General features: G+C 41.4%; 1 protein-coding gene and 1 long non-coding RNA gene across 4 annotated transcripts; both read left to right on the forward strand.

Moving 5' to 3' along the window:
- The first annotated feature begins 10,191 nt into the window (after window positions 1–10,191).
- On the forward strand, window positions 10,192–13,115 carry LOC148020320 (uncharacterized). Of its 3 annotated transcripts, none has more exons than XM_087700943.1 (3): window positions 10,192–10,630; window positions 11,325–11,676; window positions 12,066–13,115. In XM_087700943.1, the coding sequence occupies exons 2-3, from the start codon at window positions 11,524–11,526 to the stop codon at window positions 12,654–12,656; spliced, it is 744 nt and encodes a 247-aa protein (XP_087557069.1). In that variant the 5' UTR covers window positions 10,192–10,630; window positions 11,325–11,523; the 3' UTR covers window positions 12,657–13,115. The 3 variants fall into 3 exon arrangements, with proteins under 3 accessions (XP_087557069.1, XP_087557068.1, XP_087557070.1); XM_087700942.1 differs by having other exon boundaries at window positions 11,482–11,676; XM_087700944.1 differs by having other exon boundaries at window positions 11,542–11,676.
- Window positions 13,116–17,505: 4,390 nt separating this feature from the next.
- LOC148020321 (uncharacterized) lies at window positions 17,506–18,617 on the forward strand. The gene is made up of 3 exons (XR_015694979.1): window positions 17,506–17,619; window positions 18,063–18,113; window positions 18,526–18,617. It is a non-coding gene; the product is annotated as an uncharacterized LOC148020321 (long non-coding RNA).
- Window positions 18,618–19,019: the final 402 nt, after the last annotated feature.

Here is a 19,019-nt window from a genome sequence, read left to right on the forward strand (position 1 = left end):
CACTCCCTCTCCCCCTGCCATGCATCGACTGAGGGGAGGGGTAATTAAAAAGATTTGCCTTAATCTTAGCAATTTTCCAATTTCCTCTTTTTTCTAGAAGGGTGTTCTCACGCATCTTTGCGGTTTTAAACCCCGACCTCTTTTACACGACACGGAGCTTCATTTTAACATTGTGCGCAGAGGGAACACTTAGCCACCGACATTATTCGACGTGGGGGAATTATTTTGTACTACCTTTGTGCAAGATGTGTGGGTTTTATAGTCGACTTAATATTTCGAGTGGAAATATTACATTCTCTCCCCTTTAGAGGAATCGAGATGTCCTCATCTCGAGAAGAATTGGGGGTATTGTTGGTTGAGAGTACTTTCATCCATCCACGTGGCATCCTCTTTGGGATAATCTTTTCACTGGATGAGGTATTCTTTCAAGGTTCTGGATCTCAATTTTTTCTCCCTAATATCTAAGATCCTATCAGGCTATAGCTCAAGGACTCCTTGGCTAGGCAATACAACTTGTTGATCATCAAGTAAATGACTAGGGTTAGGTACATACTTCTTCAGTAAACTGATATGAAATGCATTATGAACCTTTAGGTTCGCAGGGGGTTGAAGTCTATAAGCATTAGGCCCTAGGCACTTGAGAATCTTGTAGGGTTGACAATACCTTGGACTTAGCTTCTTGCATTCACCTAAGGATTGGGAACTCTTCTTTGGGTGCACGCGAATGAAGACCATATCTCCTTCAGCGAAGGATCTATCTTCACATTTCAAATCCGCGTATGCCTTCTGTTTGTCCTTGGCGGCTTGGATGTCCTGCCTTATTGACTTCATTTGATCATCCATATCTTCCAGTATTTTCTTTGAGGCGTCAACACTCAAGGTTGGATCTAAGAAGTTTAAAGGACTTCAACAGTAGTGCCCGTACAATGCTTGAAAAGGGGTCATCTATATGCTTTGTTGGTAAGAAGTATTGTAGGCAAACTCCGCCAGTGGAAAATATTGGATCCACTTTTTGGGTTCACGACAATAGTGTGCCTTTATCATATCCTCAATGACTTGGTTCACTCGCTCCGTTTGGCCATCGATTTGGGGATGGTAGGTTGTACTGAAACGGAGTTGAGTCCCAATGGCTTCGAAGATGGCTCTCCAGAAGTGTCATGTGAAGAGAGTCACGATCACTAATGATTCTTCTGGGTAACCCATGCAGTTTGAATATCTCCTTGATGAACAACCTTGCAATGTCTGAGGCTTTAAAATTTGTCTTGACAGGGATAAGATATGCAACTTTGGTAAGCATGTCAACTACAACCATAATGGAGTTGTAACCTCCCTGAACCTGGGGTAGGCCAACAACAAAATCCATACTAATGAATTCCCATTTCATTTGGGGAATGTCAAGTGGTTGCAATTTCCCTGGCATTTTGACATGTTCGGCCTTAATGCGTTGACAAGACAAACACTCTGTGACATATTTGAGAACGTCACCTTTAAGCCTCTCCCAATAGTAGCTCTTTCTAATTGCATTGAGGGTCTTGGCATAGACAAAATGTCCTAAAAAGGGGAGTCATGAGTTTCCCAAAGTATCTTTTGCTTGAGTGACTGGCTTGCCAGTATACATAATCTTATTGTTTAGTAGACAAGTCCATTATCGATAGAGAATTCTCGATACTTAGCTTGTAGCTTTGGGTCTTGATCCTTAATAGGGATCTCCCTTAGCATCTTGTGATAGGTTGGATCATGGCATGCCTCTTCTCTAGCTAGCTCAAGTATCGGGTTATTTGGCATGGATACCTTTGTGGCTAGTGATCTAGCTTGTTGATTGATCTTGCAGGATCAGAGAATTAAGGAACGCCTTGCAACTGAGTGCGTCGGCGACTGCATTCTCCTTTCTAGGCCGGTATTTGATTTCAAAATCATATTTCTCCAGCACTTCAATCCATTGACGTTGCCTCATGTTGAGCTCGTTCTAGGTACAGATCCACTTGAGACTTTTATGATCCGTCACCAAGGTAAACTTGTTACCCAGCAGGTAGTGTCTCCAAAGCTTGAGAGCGTGGATGATAGCTAACAACTCCAGATCGTGGGTAGCATAATTCTTCTCATGGTTCTTCAATTTCCTTGAAGAGTATGCTACAGGATGACCTTCTTGCATAAGCACACATCCTAAGGCAAGTGTGCTAGCATTAGTTACTACTTCGAACTCCCTGAGGTCCAAAACTTTCAAAATAGGTGCTGATAGCAAACTTTGCTTTAGTTTATCAAAGCTGGATTGTTCAGTAGTTGACCATACAATCGATGTTTGCTTCTTCAGTAGATCCGTCAGTGGCGATGCAATCAAAGCATAGTTTTTGATAAAGACCCTATACCATCCTATCAATCCAAGAAAACTTCGTATTTCTTTAACAGTTGTTGGTGTTGGCCACTGCCGAACATCTCTAACCTTGGCCGAATCCATTGAGATTCCTTTCGCTGATACAATAAATCCCATATACTCAATCTGTCGTTTGAAGAATGCACACTTCTTCTTCTTAGCATAAAGCTTGTGTACTCTCATTGTCTCAAGGACAATGCGAAGCTGGGGTTCATGATCTTCTTCCTGATTAGAGTAGACTAAGGTATCATCGAAGAAGATGAGTACGAAGTCATCAAGATATGGCCTAAAGATATCCTGCATTAACCTATTGAAGGTGGCAGGTGCATTCGTCAGCCCGAATGACATGACCAGGAACTCAAAATGTCTATATCTTGTGTTGAATGTCGTCTTTGGGATATCCTCTTCCTTGATCCTTATCTAATAGTATCGAGACCTGAGATCAATCTTGGAGAAGATCTTCGCACCTTGAAGACGATCAGGAAGTTCATCTATTCTTGGAATAGGGTACTTGTTCTTAATGGTTGATTCATTTAACCCTCTGTAATCAATACATAACTGAAGCATTCCATCCTTCTTCTTCTAGAACAGCAGAGGAGCTCCCCATGGCAAACCGCTAGGATGGATATAGCCCTGATCTAATAATTTCTTGAGTTGCTCCTTCAGCTCAATCACTTCCCTTCTTTGCAATTGGCGCAGCTCCTAGCACTAGCTTGATTTCATGATCAAATTCCCTTTGAGGCGAAAGTTCTCTTAGCTCTTCAGGAAATACGTCCGTGTACTCCTTTAGCCATGGAGGTTCTTCACTAGACTCATGATTCTGATCTAGCCTATTAAGCTTAATCAAGTAGACAGGTAGTCCCTTTCTGACTCCCTTTATTATCCGAGATGCTTTGGGCAATTGAATTTTCAGCTTTCCAGTCTCTCCTTGTGTTGTGACCGATTCCCCTTCAGCGTTTCGAAAGGAAAATTGGCCCTTCCCACAATGAATGTGGGCATCATTAGGTTTAAGCAAATCCATTCGGAGTAAACACTCATGGATACCTAGGTTCATAACCTTGAATCTGACCGAAGTCGACTTTCCTCCCAGTAGGAATTCCACCTGAGGATGCACTTGGGCAATAAGTTTCTTTACGTTAAAACTTGCTAAGCGTTCCTCACATTACATTTCATGCCCAATTCAGCTTTTAGCCAAGTGACCTAATCACTTAACTTCTTTATCAATACTCACAGTCAAGACAATCATTGATAAAAAGAAGTCTTATTTCATTCATATGGACATAGCCCTTTTAGAATACAATATTTCTTGGGAAGATGGAACAAGCTAATACATTAATTCAGGGAGAATAAGGTTGTGTTGCATTGAGCTACAGGAACTGAGTAATAGTATGGATTGGAGTCATGGATTTTCAGGAATCGATAGGTCATTGGAAGATTAGGGTATCCTTTCCTTTGGTACCCATTCTTCTTGTAATGTCCCAACACCTTGATTCTGTCAGTAGGGATTATCCGGGTCACTTCCTCGTACACATACTTGTTCTGTTTAACCCTTCGACCGCCGACATGTAGGGTTGGGTTTGCGTGAGCGTCAACAAAGATGAACAGCTTCATCATCTTTAAGTCCTCCATCCACTTGATTCTCTTTAAGTTAGTTCGAAGGTATGCAAATCGGTGGGTAGCTATGTAATAGATTCTTGAGTCACCCTTCCATCTCCGTTCCACATACAGGGGTGAAGGGTTGTAGATGCGGTCTAGGATATTCATCATATCGATCCTCCCACGATAATCCGAGGCATGCATCGTGGTCATAAACATAATCTGGAACACGAAGAATCTATTCCATGCTTCATGACTCTACAAGTCAGCATTGATAAGTAAGTAAGGAAGGATCTTAACAGCAACATTTGCTCTACTTCACCTTATTAAGTTTTATTGTAAACATTAGTTCCTCATTCGTTCACTCTGATACTAACTGTAACATGTCCACTTATTCGCTTACAAGACACGTCTTCGAAGCCCATTGGGAAGAGAGTAGTCTAGAAAGCGCTGCCACTACAAAAAAAAGGCTCCATAGACGTGGTGGTAGACACAATATTTGAATTGTGTTTAAAAATGTCACCCGCATTTATTACCGCATCTACTAGCACGTCAAAAATTTCTCGTCTATAAGCACACTTATAGTGAAAACTACACGCGCATATACACATGCATATACACCGGAATATAGATGCTCATATAGACACACTTATAGATGCGCATATATATGCGCATATAGATACACATATACACACGCACATAGATGCGCATATACACTCGCACATAGATGCGATTTCACCTACAAATTAGACGCAAATATAGATGCGCAAAACAATGTATGAAAAAAAAGCCAGAGAGCAGAGAGCATGTGGTTGCCATGCAACCACATGCTCTCTGGATTTTTTTCCCCCCCATCAAAATTTGTGTGTTTGGGGAAAACACAAGAACATTACTCAAGAATATTAGCCATACTTCTCATGCAATAACAAAACATGCCTTATCTATGATGAGCCCCTTTTCGTAAAACTCCATTGCAAAGATCGTGTGGTACCAGTGTGAGAGATAAGTAATTTTACAAGGTAGCTAATACAACAAAAAAAAAGTGATTTTATAAGCTAGGATCCGTTACACTTAAGGTGCCATTGCATTGTAGTGAGTATTTCTATCTACATGTCTATCTGTTTGTCTCTCTATATGTTTGTCTTTCTGTCTCTCTCTCTCTCTCTCTCTCTCTCTCTTTCTCTCTCTCTCTCTCTCTCCCGGGGACTCCAACGGGAAGGGCTTTAAAACCAGAGGTAAAGATTGCTTGTGGTGGATGCAATGGGAAGGGGACTTAAAAATCCCGGGGGTAAAATGGGCTTTATAGGGACTCCACGGGAAGGGGCTTTAAAAACCTGGGGTAAATTATGGCTTTACGGAAATCCACGGGAAGGGGGGGTTTAAGAAGCCCCCTTAGAAGCTTCTGGGAGGTGTGTGATGACCACGTGGAAGAAAAGGGGATCAAGGACTACGTGGACGATGAGGAATTTTGAGGCCTTGATGGCGGGCAGGAGGTGGAATGGCGGCAGCACATTGGTGGGTTGGCAGCCGGCGGCGGCTAAATGAGCCCAGGCGGCGGCATGTCACTGGCATCTCCCTCTCCTCCACTGATGCAGCACAGTGACCAGTCTCTCTCTCCTTCCACCCTTTGCATAGCAACTAGCGGCTTCTGTAGTTTCTTCCCTCTTCAAACCGTCCTTAATGGCAGCTTCAATGCCTCCACAGTCTGGCCCATCCTCCTTCTCTCACGCCTTCTTACTCCCCCCAAAGGGGGGTTTTTATAGGATAAAGGGGGGAGAGGGCTCCCTTCCCCACGTGCCCCTTGCATGCTATCCTCCCTTCCACCTCCTCAATTTCCCATTATAGCCCATCCCCTTCCCTCAGCCACGCTTCGGCTGGGGGAAGGTAAATAATAAAAAAATTTGCAATAAACCTATCATTATCCTCTTCACCTCCTCCCAAGAGGGAGTTCACCTGCGGTTATGTGGGATTTTAACCTTGATCCTGATTTGCCAATGGAGAGGTCATGATACCTCGTGTACAGTTTAAAGATTGCACCGTCAGTAACTCCAATGCCGGAATTGACCTTTGCGTGAGTTTCACGCGGGTTGTGGAAAGTCAGAGTAGTATTATTTTTTTAACGAAAATATTACACCTTTAACCTTAATGCTAAGGTATTTTTCCTATTAATACTTATTGTTGCATAAATAAGCCTTTGTTTCAAGCCTAGTCATATCCCAACATGGAGCCTTGAAGTCTTATTGTTGTATATAAGCCTTAGCCACTTTGTTGTTGCCTTTTGTCCTAGGTCTAATACTCTTCACATCAGTAGTTTCACCCATGAGTGCACCTTTTTGAGCATCATGTAATGGACCTAGGCATGATAAGACCTGCTACTTGCTTTGTCATCATATGCAGAGTAATGTGTGATGCAGTATACACTATTCTTATTTTCTATAGAAACTCTAGATAAGCATACAATCATCCCATATTATTGTGTTCTACAATGAGAGCCTTGGCAGCTCGGTATCTTACAGCTGAAAAATGCCTAACAATGCCTCGAGTTAGTCTTGTCCAAAATACCTCATCGAATATACCTTTCCTTCGTTGAGTTTTGTGCACTTGTCTTTAGAACAATTTATATCCTCTGCAAAAGAAACCATCGTTTCTTAGCCGATGGTGCCTTAGTCCTGTTGAATATAGAGAGGGTCGAGTGTTCCACGTGAGCAAGTTCCATCAATGTGTTGCAAAAGAAACCATCGTTTGTTAGCCAACGGTATCTTAGTCCACGTGGATATAGTGTGAGTCGAGTATTGCGGGTGTGCAGGTTGGATCATTGCGTTGTGCTGCTCCACGGCAGCACCAATATATTCACGTCTAGCCATGCTTTCACAAGGGACTTTTAATCAATCCCTATATAGGAAAACTTGTGAAATGTAGGAAATGTTGTAATATTTCCTATGTGTGAATGCATGTATTCCCTATGTACAACTAGGGAATCACATTCCCCACATCTAATAGTAGGAAATTAAAGGTCAATATAGACTATTTCCTACCTTCATTAAAAATTTCCTATATAAGAGTATACATGAATGTAATTTCCTACTTCTACTTGTAGGGAATCGTAGGTCACTATGAAGATTCCCTATGTTCTCTCAAAATTCCCTATATAACAAAATTATGTAAGAACGCCATTCTCCAATTGTAATGAAATTAATGAAATTGGAAGTAACCATATGGATGTGAACCTAGATTTTCTAACCCCCTACACATATGAACATATTGCATGCACATACATGTGCACATATACATATATGAACACGTGTGTACATGCGTACCCACACACATGCACCCCTCTTCATTTTTAGTCATCAAAAGACAATATTTAAATATAGTTATGGGCTTGTTTATTATAGCACTAAATGTTGGAAATGACCACCATGTTGCAAAAAGAGGAGGCCTCAAACCAAGTAGCTACATACCTATTTTGTGCAACATTACTCTCTTTTCTCTAACTTTTCAAGTGATGTAACCGTTTAATGCATTTCATGCAAACATAGAATATTGTATAGAGGCACATATGGCAATGTTTGGATTAAAAACCTTATAGGTTCTCATGCACGCCTTGCATGAATTGGTCTACAACTCATGGTTAATTTAAGAACAATAGTAAAATACTAACCCTTCCAAGCTTAGACATACCAATGTAACCATAATCTTGGTCTAGCACCCTATGACCCTTGGGTGAGATACCATCAAGATTTTGAATGATTGTAGTGTTTGGACTGATGACCTAGATTATTGAAATGATCCAATCTTTTTGGGATATCCTGTTACTCTTGTTAGAAGAAAATGTTGGTATTCTAATAACTTCTTTAAATGAGCAAGATGGTGCTAGCCTTTGACTGCCATAGTGATAGCAAGTGTCCAATGAGCCATAATCTTCCTTCAGTAGTTTTTAAAATAGCAAGGCACATATGTTGTATACTCTAAATAACTCCAAAACCCTAGGATCTCCTAGTAAGGCCCCTTATGAGAGGTCCCTAGAAAGGAGGAGTTACACTCTTTGACTATTACAACCATAAAAAATAAAAATACAAAATAACAACAACATAGTTCAACAACCCATTGCAATGGCTTGGTTGGTAGTCAGTATGAGACTCCTATGAGAGAACAATCTCCAAATGAATGTAAGGGTGGCATTATAAGCTTGGGTGGGGTCCTCGACATACACAATAATTACTCCACTTTTGCTTATTTATCGCAACTCATTCTAGAGTGGCGATGTTAGCAAACATCCATTTTTTAGTAATGTCCATGTAATCCGTGAGGGACCTAAGCATATCAATTAAGACAAACGTGTTTGCCATATTTTGGATCGATACTCTAAAATGACTAAGGGAGGACTAAGGGTCATTTCAAATTCATTCGGGGACAAATGTGTGCAACAAAGCCATTAATGGAGGTGGACATTATCCGATGTGGGATAGAACTATCTTAGGGTTGTTGAATTTGACAAGTAGGAGGTGAGTGGATAGTTTTTGATAATGCACAAAAAGGAGTGACTAGCCATTGGTACCAATCAAATGCATGCAAGCATCCAAGAAATTTTTGAAAGCAAGAGTGCTCAAATCATGTTTGATGTGCCTTTCATTGCTTTCGCTTTATGCATTCTAAGGTGTTTTTTTGTCTAGACATTCATGAAACCTTCTTAAGCCAACAACTTTTCTCAAGGTGATGAGGTCCACAAGTCAGCTTTGGCTCTTTACACGGATAACCTAGTACGTCTAACCAAGATTAGATAGAGCACCATTCCAAGTCTATTCATAAATCACACTTGTTGGCTTGTAGGGGCTAAAATCTTGTCCAACTTACAATTATCAAAGATACAATTCGAATATAGGGATCACACAATACAATTATCAAAGATATCACATAAAACATTAAATTACACCAATCAAAATACATCACATAGAGAAAAAATGAATGTGTATGAAATAGGAATAGAGTTTGATTCTGGTTATGGCATGTGAGTTTTTGGATGATTTGTGCCTATGTGGTTTCTAAAGCATGCCTCAATAACTTCAATATTATAGTGTGAGGAGCTGAAAATGGATCCCATAGAGTTTCATGTGCTAATGGAGCCCTGAAGGGTACTGGTAGATAGCTAAGGCATATATTTCTCATTTGAATCTTCAGCAACTTGTCGACCTCTTGCTAGTTGTATGACAATTCCACTATGCATCATCATGCCACATGCAACTGAACAAAACAAACAGGGGGCCTATTTTTTGATAAACAAAGAAGGAACAGATTATGGTGGACCCATGAGAACCATGACTAGGGGCTGCTATTGTCTTTCAAGGGAGGCAAATGATATTCTGGACACGTATCGAGAAGAAGACCATGGTGAAGAAGGTGATGAAACCGTGAAAAGAGGGTGATTTAAATAGAACTAGTGATTGTAGCAAATAATCAATAGAAGGGTGGACAATTTCTTCTGAAAGTAAGACAAAGGGAGTGTCACAGCAGACTAAGCTTGGGCTTCTCATGCATTGTACAACCTCACATGCTGGGTTTGTATTTCCACCATAAGTTTTTTTACACCATCATCCACAAGTAGAGAGCAAGCACAATGTAAGCATAAAGATGATTAGAATATCATAATGGAAATCAGAGGGCACTATTGTATTTCCATGTCTACATGCCACAATTGTACTACTATTGAAATCCAAGATGGCTACTTCTCCAAAATAAATGATGGCTAATTTGTAATGTGGGAATATATGGAGATGGATGCTCTTTTGAGGCACATAATGTGGAGGCTCAACACTTCTTCAAAAAATGAGGCACCTAACTCATGAGATTGGCATGAGGGGTGACAATGCAAATGTGGACAACTTGAAATTTAGATTTGCAAGTTTGTTAGGATGGCTGTAAAAATGGAGATTGACTCAAACAGGAAGGAGAGAAGTGAAGGGAGAGTTGCAAACGTAGGCTAGACGCTTGGGGAGTTCACATGGACAACTCATAGAATCACGTAAGTATAGGGGAGGGGGCTTTTCCCAAAATTACATAAGCATATACATTAGGGATATGCCCCCATATTAAGTCCCCCTTTAGTGGCTAATATTTGTCAATTGGCTAAACTTTATATGTGTGCTAATACTTTATATGGTGTCGGATATGTAATAATATAAAAAATAATCATTAAGGACCTGTTTCTCTTTCCGACTGTCTGTCTCTGTTTGCACACGCAGCGCGAAAGGCAGGAAAATGGAAATCATGTTACGCCGATTTCTGATGCATGAAATAGAGCCGCTGAGGGCGAGGAATGAGGAGCTACAGAAGAACGTGGAGAGGCTCGAGGGGAGGCTGAGGGCAAGGGCGAGAGGCGGGAGCTAAGGGCGAGGAATGAGGAGCTAGAGAAGAGAGTGGAGAGCCTCAAGGGGAGGCTGAAGGCCAGGGAGGAGGAGCTAGAGAAGAGCGCGGAGAGCCTCGCGGACAAGACGCGGGAGCTGAGGGCGAAGAACGAGGAGCTAGAGAAGAGAGTGGAGACCCTGCAGATCAGGTCTGGCTGCAGTGGAAGGCCAAGGTGTAGGCCCTCCAGTTCGCCCTCATCTCCAAGAGCCCTGATTCCCATGTCAGGCAGCTTGTGAAGGGCTGCATGAGCAACTATTTCAGGTCAGGCTTCACACACTTTTTATTTGTTGCATTGCTTGTGGATTGCATTAACTTGTATTGAATTGTGCCGTTGCGAGACTCTTAGGTCCATAAGCCCATACAACAAGAAGAATTTCTTCATTATTCCATTTTTCCCATAAGTCCATACGACAAGAAGCATTCCTTCACAATTCCATTTGTCCCCATGGCCTGCATTTCAGCAAATGAAAACTTAGAAATTTTCTGCAACACATCCTGTGAAAGAGAACAGAATAAACATATAGCGATGGTTGTCCAGGAGAATTGCCTGACACAAATGTACTCTAAGCTAGTATTAAAAAAGCACTAATAATATTCTATTTGAATTAGATACTGCATGACTTACCTTCATTGCATTAAGGAGCCATGTACAGAGTACTTTCACTACACAGTTGGTAGTCATTCTATCCAAACATGCACAGAATACTAATCTAAACACGCTCAATGGCTTACTTTCATTGCCTCAAGATGGGCTTATTGATTGCTCAAACCATTCAAACACTCTAGCTTGTTTCTCAAAGTTATTCTTAGCACATATTATATCTCTTCTTTCCAAAACTCTCATCAGGAAAATTGTCTTGACTAACAGCCTGGCTTACACATATTGTGTCTAGTAAGTAAAACATCCAAGCTAAAATGATAAATTTCAGAGAATCTGTTGTACATATGTGTGTAGGTGATAGAGTGAGATTTCAATCCACTTTTGGGTGGCCAAGAAGAGAATGCAAGTACTCTTTGGCTTTACTGTGTTTGATTCTTTCTACTTGCCCCCACTAAATAGAGTTTTGTGTTGAGGCATGTTTTCTAGTATTGGTTAAAGTTTTTTCCTGCAGGGCGTCATTCCTCTGCTCTTGAAGCAGCATTTATGTGGAAAAATGGGTATTGATGTGCAGAAGCATAATGGTTGCATAAGCCATGATGATGTGACATGCCTGTTGTCAAAGACACAGTTAGCTTCAATGGATGCTTTGCAGCATTACATGCACCAGGCAGAGATGGAGCTTTCAAATCAACTAGCAACCATGCAGGTGAACCTTTGCTTCTTGAGTTTTTTGTTGCAATTTATCCTGTTTCTGCCAAGCCATTTTGAAGCTGTCTGCCATGGTCTGGCATGATGCACACAAGAACTTTTCAACAAATTCTCACTATACTTCCCACATTGTGAATTACGACAACATCACGAGCTTCTGCAAGGGAGGGACCACATACCTAGCTCAGTGTGGTTGCTCCCTGCCCCCGACCAGGTATGTGGTCCCTCCCTCACAGAAGCTCATGATGTTGAATACTATAAGGAAAAACAAGGGAAAAGATCCCCTTTTCCCAGTGACACGGGAAAGTGTCTAAAGCTACTTGTGATTCATAATATTCTGGATTTTCTAGGTTTGCTGAGTCTGACTACTACTTTGGGTTCTTTCAGATGCTTATTGCAAATCAAAGCATGAAAGAAGCCATAGGGATTGGGAGCTCTTCTTTCATCATGTCACACAACATAGTGCAAGGACAACAATTAATGGAGTCAAAGCTTGAAACTTTGAGTTTGCTGTTAAAGCGATCAAACTCTCTCAGGCTGCATACCCTCCAAGAGCTACAAAACCTGCTGACCCCAGTACAGGCAGCCCATTGCACACATGCAGCCTTTGAGCTGGTTTTTGCTTTGAAAACATTGGACCTAAAAACCAAAGCAAAGATGGAGGATGATAGAGAGAACCACCAAGTATTGTCTGTGTCTCCTCCCTGTTCTGTAGATGCTGCTTGCAGACCACCTTATTGCCAGGGAAAATATCATGCTGATGGAAGAGAATCACCAGTGGCTTATTGCAAAGAAGCCGCATTACTTGATGGAATCAAACACACATTAGCTGACTATGAAGAAACCATCTTACCTGATGACCAAGTATATACTTCAGCTGGTGCAGAAGAAAATGCATGTACCTGTGAAGGTGAAGACAGGAGAGGGACAGAGCATGTAGATTGGTTGAGTTCCACAGCTTGCAGTAAGCCTGCATAAGTCCAGATTATAAGCTTGTGCATGGATGAGCTATCATGGGCTGCCATGTGTTTCAAAGTGCTCACAACAATCAGCATGCCTTTGAAAGTTCGAAGGTGAAGTCACAAGGTCAAAATTATCACCACCCCACCTCAAGTGAACCAGGGTACCCTGAGGTGTATGCAGGTGGAGGTGGAGTGGGGTTGAGACATGATTTGAATCATGCCAATCCTTCCTGCATTGACTTCATAAAGAGTTTCGACTCAAGAACACGTTATGATGACAAAAGTACAGATGTTAATGGCGAGGAGCTATCCAGTTGTGGGCTGGATCTTTATGGCAGGGATGCAAAAAGAAGATGGCTCTAATCCTTACAAGGAAGTGAGCTCATTCCTTTACACAGAGTTTAATCTTGTCATTTGAATGAATATGTACTTGGAATGGGCAGAGATTAATGATGCATTTGCTTACCTTTCCAATTCAACGTCTTAACTTTGCAAGAATGTAGTGTAGCTCCTGAAGCGGTTTTACTCTGCGCCTTAGTAGTATTTTGTTGACTAACTTGTGGGGTATGATTGCTGGTGCAGATGATGGAGCTTCTGGTCCGAATGGACTGTGCCAATTGTGAGAGAAGTGTGAGAAAGGCCCTAGTTAACCTCAAAGGTACATGCAGTTTGTTCACTTTAATATGTTATGCTACATGTGAATGTAAAGAGATTTAAAGTAGTCTGCTTGCGATTGACTTTTTTTTGCTTAGAGGAATGGCCTGTTATTCAGGATGAATGAAAGATGCAAGAAAAATTAATGCATACTCACAGTGATGGAGTGTGTCAAGGAGACATTGATCTTCACAAGTAGGTTGGAACCTACTTATGGCAGAGAACTCTTTAATCTACATTTAGGACTTGGGTTTTGTGTATGATTTTATCTGAGCAGGTACTATCTCCCAGTTACGTGTTTTATTACTCAATATCAGATTCTCTAAGAATCTTCAAAAGCAGGGATTATTTTCTTTGGGCTCTAAGAGAACCATCCAATGCTAGCCTTTGCAAAGAGGAGAGAGCAGTAGGAAGGATCAAGACAGATCTTTTAACTTCTCCTCCTCCATTCTTTCACAAAGCCAAGAGAACTGCAGTAGAGTTCTCCTTCCCTTTGGTGGACCCAAATGTTAACAGTTTTACCAGCAAAGGTATGGACCTAGTATTCCTTATAGCCATCAGGCCCTTTGCACATGGTGCTAATATGGCAAACACTGCCAGGGCACATCAGTTAAGAGACTGACAAGCTTGCCCCATCTACTTGTAAATTTTTCAAATTTCCTGCAACAATGGAGGGAAGACAGTGGCCTTCTTAGCAGACACATAAGGTTGTAACAAAAGGCCAAGACAACCCAAAGTGATCTTCTGGCATTTACTTCTATTCTTATTCACTGTTTAAGAACATACACTCATGCAAAATATCACAATCACAATCACACCCAAAAGAGCTTGAATGACAACCCCATTCCCTACAAGCTAGAAATATATTCTGACATCAGCAGTTTCTAAGCAGTTGCTCTACCTCCAGACATCTCAAGGGAAGCAGATTTCTCACTAACTATGGAGAATAATCATGACCTTCTTCAGGCTCATGCTGCAAGTCGGACTGTTGTGTATGCCCCTGACATCGCTGTTTGGCTAGCTTCTTAGGAAGCAGGACATGCTGTAAGGTAGCAAGGGATTTCCTTCTATCTTCCTATATGTCCTTTCTAATTGATCAGTGTTTTGTATTTTTCTCCTGGTAAAAGGCTGAAGACCTGTCTACAGCATGCATCTTGGCCAAAGAAGAGTTTTAAACCTTAAGTCAGTATGCAGCTGCTTAGCCAATTCTATTTAAGCTTGTAGGAAAATTTTGATCTCTCTTAGTATGAATGAAGGACCAAATCAAGGCTCACCACATCAAATACTTTCACGATTGACAGCATCAAACTTGCTATGAGTTTGTCCTCTTTAACTCTCATCTACATGTCTTTTGTAGCAAGAGTTTGTCCTCTTTAACTCTCACGGTTGACCAGCTGGAGGCATATGGTGTGATGTTGATGTGGTAGAGTTCTCTTACTTTGGTATTCCAGCCGCAACCCCTAAGAAAGAGGTATACATAGAGCTGGCTGAAGGTTTAAGGGGCAATGACCCATCCATCGGTCCAGGATCTCAGGTAAAAAGCCAGTGAATAACTTCAAAGTTTGAATACAAACTGCTTGTCTTGAAATTTAGTCATTCTATAATTTTACTTTTGTTTTGGAGGTGTGCATCTTACAACCAACTTTCTAAATTTTATCTCAAGGATCAGTTGCATAGCCTTAGAGCATGGTCATAATCTGGATGTGTCTACACTTTTGATGTCATGCTTGTGGTCTTAGTTCAATTTTCGGATCAACTGTAGGCCCTTTTATGTAATCAAGATTGATGTCTTATATTGGTCTAACAAATTGTTTAGTATTTTTTATTTAATTGAGTTGTATAAACTAGCATATCAAATGAGGGCATTTGATGTATTATGATAGTGTACAGTTTAGTGGCAGATTGATATGTCTACATTAATATTCGAGGGGCATCACTCTCGAATCTATCATCATTTTGTTTATCGATATACTCAATTGCAGCATGATGATGTCCATATTTGTGTATAGAAAATAGAAATGACCATCTCATGTGTTTCTATGTTTTTGGTGTCATTAGATGTTTTCCGCACATTTTTCCCCTCCTTTCCATAAACTTTGAGAAATGCTGAGAGTGTGTACATGCTTCATCATATATCAATTAAACAACTGATGGTGTTTTTTACACTGTAGAGGTGAAGATTGGCAGATTTTTAGTTGCAATATATGTAAATAATTGTTGCATCATTACTAGTTTGAAAATTCTGATACGTTTCTCTCTGGTGAATTTCACAGGTTGCAGGTCAGGAGACATTTGGTACACTTGGAGCCATAGTACAGAGTAGGACAGGGACTCCTCAGGTTGGGTTTCTGACAAATAAACATGTTGTGCTTGATTTGGACTACGCCAACCAGAAGATATTCCATCCTCAACTGCTTCGCACTATACCTGTGAGGCCGTAATCCTCAACTGCTCGAATTGAAAGCATTGTCGTGGATCAAGAAAGCTTCCTGAAGGGCGCTTTTTAAGTGTTTTCTTGCTCGCTTCCGGGTCCGCAGGTGGCAGCCTCAGCATCAGCAGCAGGACAGATGCTGATGGCTTTCCCCAGCGGTCGCATCTTCCGAGATCCCTGCTGTGTTGTGCCAATCAGATCATCCCCTTGGTAGCAGCAGTAGCTCTAGCGCCGGCACATCCAGCAGCACCGAGATGTATTTCTCCAGAGAGGAGATTGACAGGTGCTGTCCATCCCAGCAAGACGGCATCAACGTCCAAGCAGAGACGTTCCTCAGACACTCCTAGCTAGCACCACCTCATGGTAAGCCCTGCTGTGATACTTCTCTGCTGCATCTGGGGGAGATGGCGGCACTGGAAACAATGGTAATGGCACCGATGGTCGTGATTCCCACAGGAGTTCCCCCTTCCGAAGCTGTAAGAGAAGGTGATAAGGTACCTAGGGAAGCCGTTCTGAGGCAGAAGCAGGGGCCTGACTGGGTGTTCTTGCCTTCTATTTGTTGGCATAGCAAGGGCGAGAGGTCGATGGTAGGGACCTCGTGCAGGACGATTGAGGCATCACTATAGGGGCAATAGGGAGGGGGCAGTATGAAGGGAGCAGGGATGTGATCGGCTTGATGAAGATGATGATCTGCATGGCCATGGCCGTCTTTTTCTTCCTTTGCCCCTGCCCCTACCCTCGCCTCTCTCCCTCTAGCAGCAGCTCTCTGTGCAGTGCACATCTACAGCAGGGCGACTACAGATCTCAGTACCCTGCTGTGAAATCTCTCGCAAAAAAGATAGTACCATGAATTTCAATGTATCATATGCTCCAGATGGCCTATGTGATCGTGATGATCCCTCTTCCTTTTGGGAGTATGAAAGATCACCCTTCAACATGCCTGGATTTGCATCCCAGAATGGAATGCATGATTTCTTGGCACGTTCATAGAGCACATCAACTGTTGAGGGCTGCACATCCTCATCCCAGTTGATCAACTCACAGAAACTTGATTGTGCTCCACTCCATGAGCTCAAACAAATCAACCAAATTCCAGTGTCACACAGTTCTCAGCTGTCACCGAGCTTCGCATTGGATAAATGCCATGCTCCATCTGATTTGTCTCCTTTGATTCCTAAAAGAAATCACTCATATTTTGCTTATACTAGGTACAGTCCTGGAAGCTGCCATTCTACTCCAAAAAGGCTTGAGGAGCTAAAGACTTGGCTGTGGATGAGACGAGAACAACCATTTGTTTTCATGAAAGCGGATAGTTGCTTCCATCTAAAATCATGGTTGGAGAAGCATTTGGAGTGCCTGAGAAATCTGGTCAAAATTGCATCATTGAAAAACTAATTCAAAGGGCGAAGAAAACATAAATTCATAACAAAAAATGCTCGATTGCAAGCAGCCTTGTCTGTTACTATTGTTACAGCTAGAATAGCAGCTTCAACATCAAACGAAAGAGATGCAAAGCTAGGCTTAGCTTTGGCCTCAGTTGCTGCATTATTGCAGCCCAGTGTGCTAGGCTTAGCTTTGGCCTCAGCTGCAAAAAGAAGATGGCTCTAATCCTTACAAGAAAGTGAGCTCATTCCTTTACACAGAGTTTAATCTTGTCATTTGAATGAATATGTACTTGGAATGGGCAAAGATTAATGATGCATTTGCTTACCTTTCCAATTCAACATGCAAGAATGTAGTGTAGCTCCTGAAGTGGTTTTACTCTGTGCCTTAGCAGCATTTTGTTAACTAACTTGTGGGGTATTATTGCTCGTGCAGATGGTGGAGCTTCTGGTCCGAATGGACTGTGCCGATTGTGAGAGAAGTGTGAGAAAGGCCTTGGTTAACCTCAAAGGTACAGGCAGTTTGTTCACTTTAATATGTTATGCTGCATGTGAATGTAAAGAGATTTAAGGTGTTAATGAAGACTGTGACTTATGACGCTCGTTAATCAACTGAACTGATTTGGAGATCACCAAGATTAGCTAACCAACTGATGAGATTAGGGACGTTTATGTTGAATGGATCAGCCCAAACATTTCTGAATCCTCAAGTGGTTATTGCCTATCAATAGAGCTGTTTGAGGTGTGTTAAATCAAATGGGCAAGAGCTTTGGGATGGGTACAATATAGTTTGCCTCTCCCATGTAGGCTAGCAGAATCATACAATGCTGCCCTTGCTATACTTCATGTTATTTCCATCTGGGTCTGTGGCTTTTAAGCATAGGTCAAATCAATAAATTGTACATGTCTTATCACTATTAGGATGTTGCTAATAGGCTGATTTTTCTGCATGTAGGGAAATGTGATTGCTCGTGGGATTATTGAATGGTGTGATGGAGCGCCTCAGGTAAGGAATTCTACAGTTGGAAAATGAAACTTGATTATGCTCAAGCTAGAAAGAAGATATCTCTGAAAGAGTTGACTAGTTTTTTTTTCCCATTGTAGTTCAAGGTACAATGTTGCACTTGTTGCACATTAGCAAGAAATGGATCCCTTTTAAATACTTTAAATTAGGCTTATTGGCCACTTGTTGCTTAAAGGCTTTACAAATAGCATCTCAATAATATCAGATGCTCTTTAAATCATGAGAGGAAGTGTAACTTTGCCAAGACCATAGCAAAGACATATTGTTTTTTGTATTTTAGATGACTCATGGAGTTAGATATAGAAATAATGAAAATCTTGAAGAAGCTTGACGGAGATTGATGATGAAGTACTGAAACAGCAAAACACGGATCATGAAGTGATGTAATTTGCAGATGAAGCAGGGCAGATCTGAAATGCAGCAATTGAGATGCTACATGGCAGTCCACAATAAGTGGTCAACAGGCTTAGAGTGGAAATGCAGCAGCTCGGCATGTCATGTTGGTTGTAGCTGACTTGAAAGATCTCAAATAGTAATAGTTGAGGTGAGGATGATGAATTAGGAGAAAAACTAGTAGATAGAACCACATGTAGACTGTCATCAGCAGTAGGTGGAGGGCAATGAATAGGCTGCAGCAGCCCTTGGATCAGCAGGTTGTGATGGTTGGTTGGCAAAAAAGGTATGTCTGTTTTGATGTTTTGATGTTTTACAAATGCGTGTTTTGATGTTTTACAAATGTCTCTTATGTTTCTAAACTTTGGTTTATTATGTGTACATAAAGGTAACAAAATCACAAATGATGGTACAAGAGATAATGGAACAATGAAAGCTAAGGAGGTCATTGGCCCTAATGTCTCTTCAAATCATGATACAGGTATATGTCTTTTG

Source organism: Lygodium microphyllum, chromosome 19, assembly GCF_053477565.2.
Source record: "Lygodium microphyllum isolate KBCC chromosome 19, Lygodium_microphyllum_v1.1.10, whole genome shotgun sequence".
Lineage (NCBI taxonomy): Eukaryota > Viridiplantae > Streptophyta > Polypodiopsida > Schizaeales > Lygodiaceae > Lygodium > Lygodium microphyllum.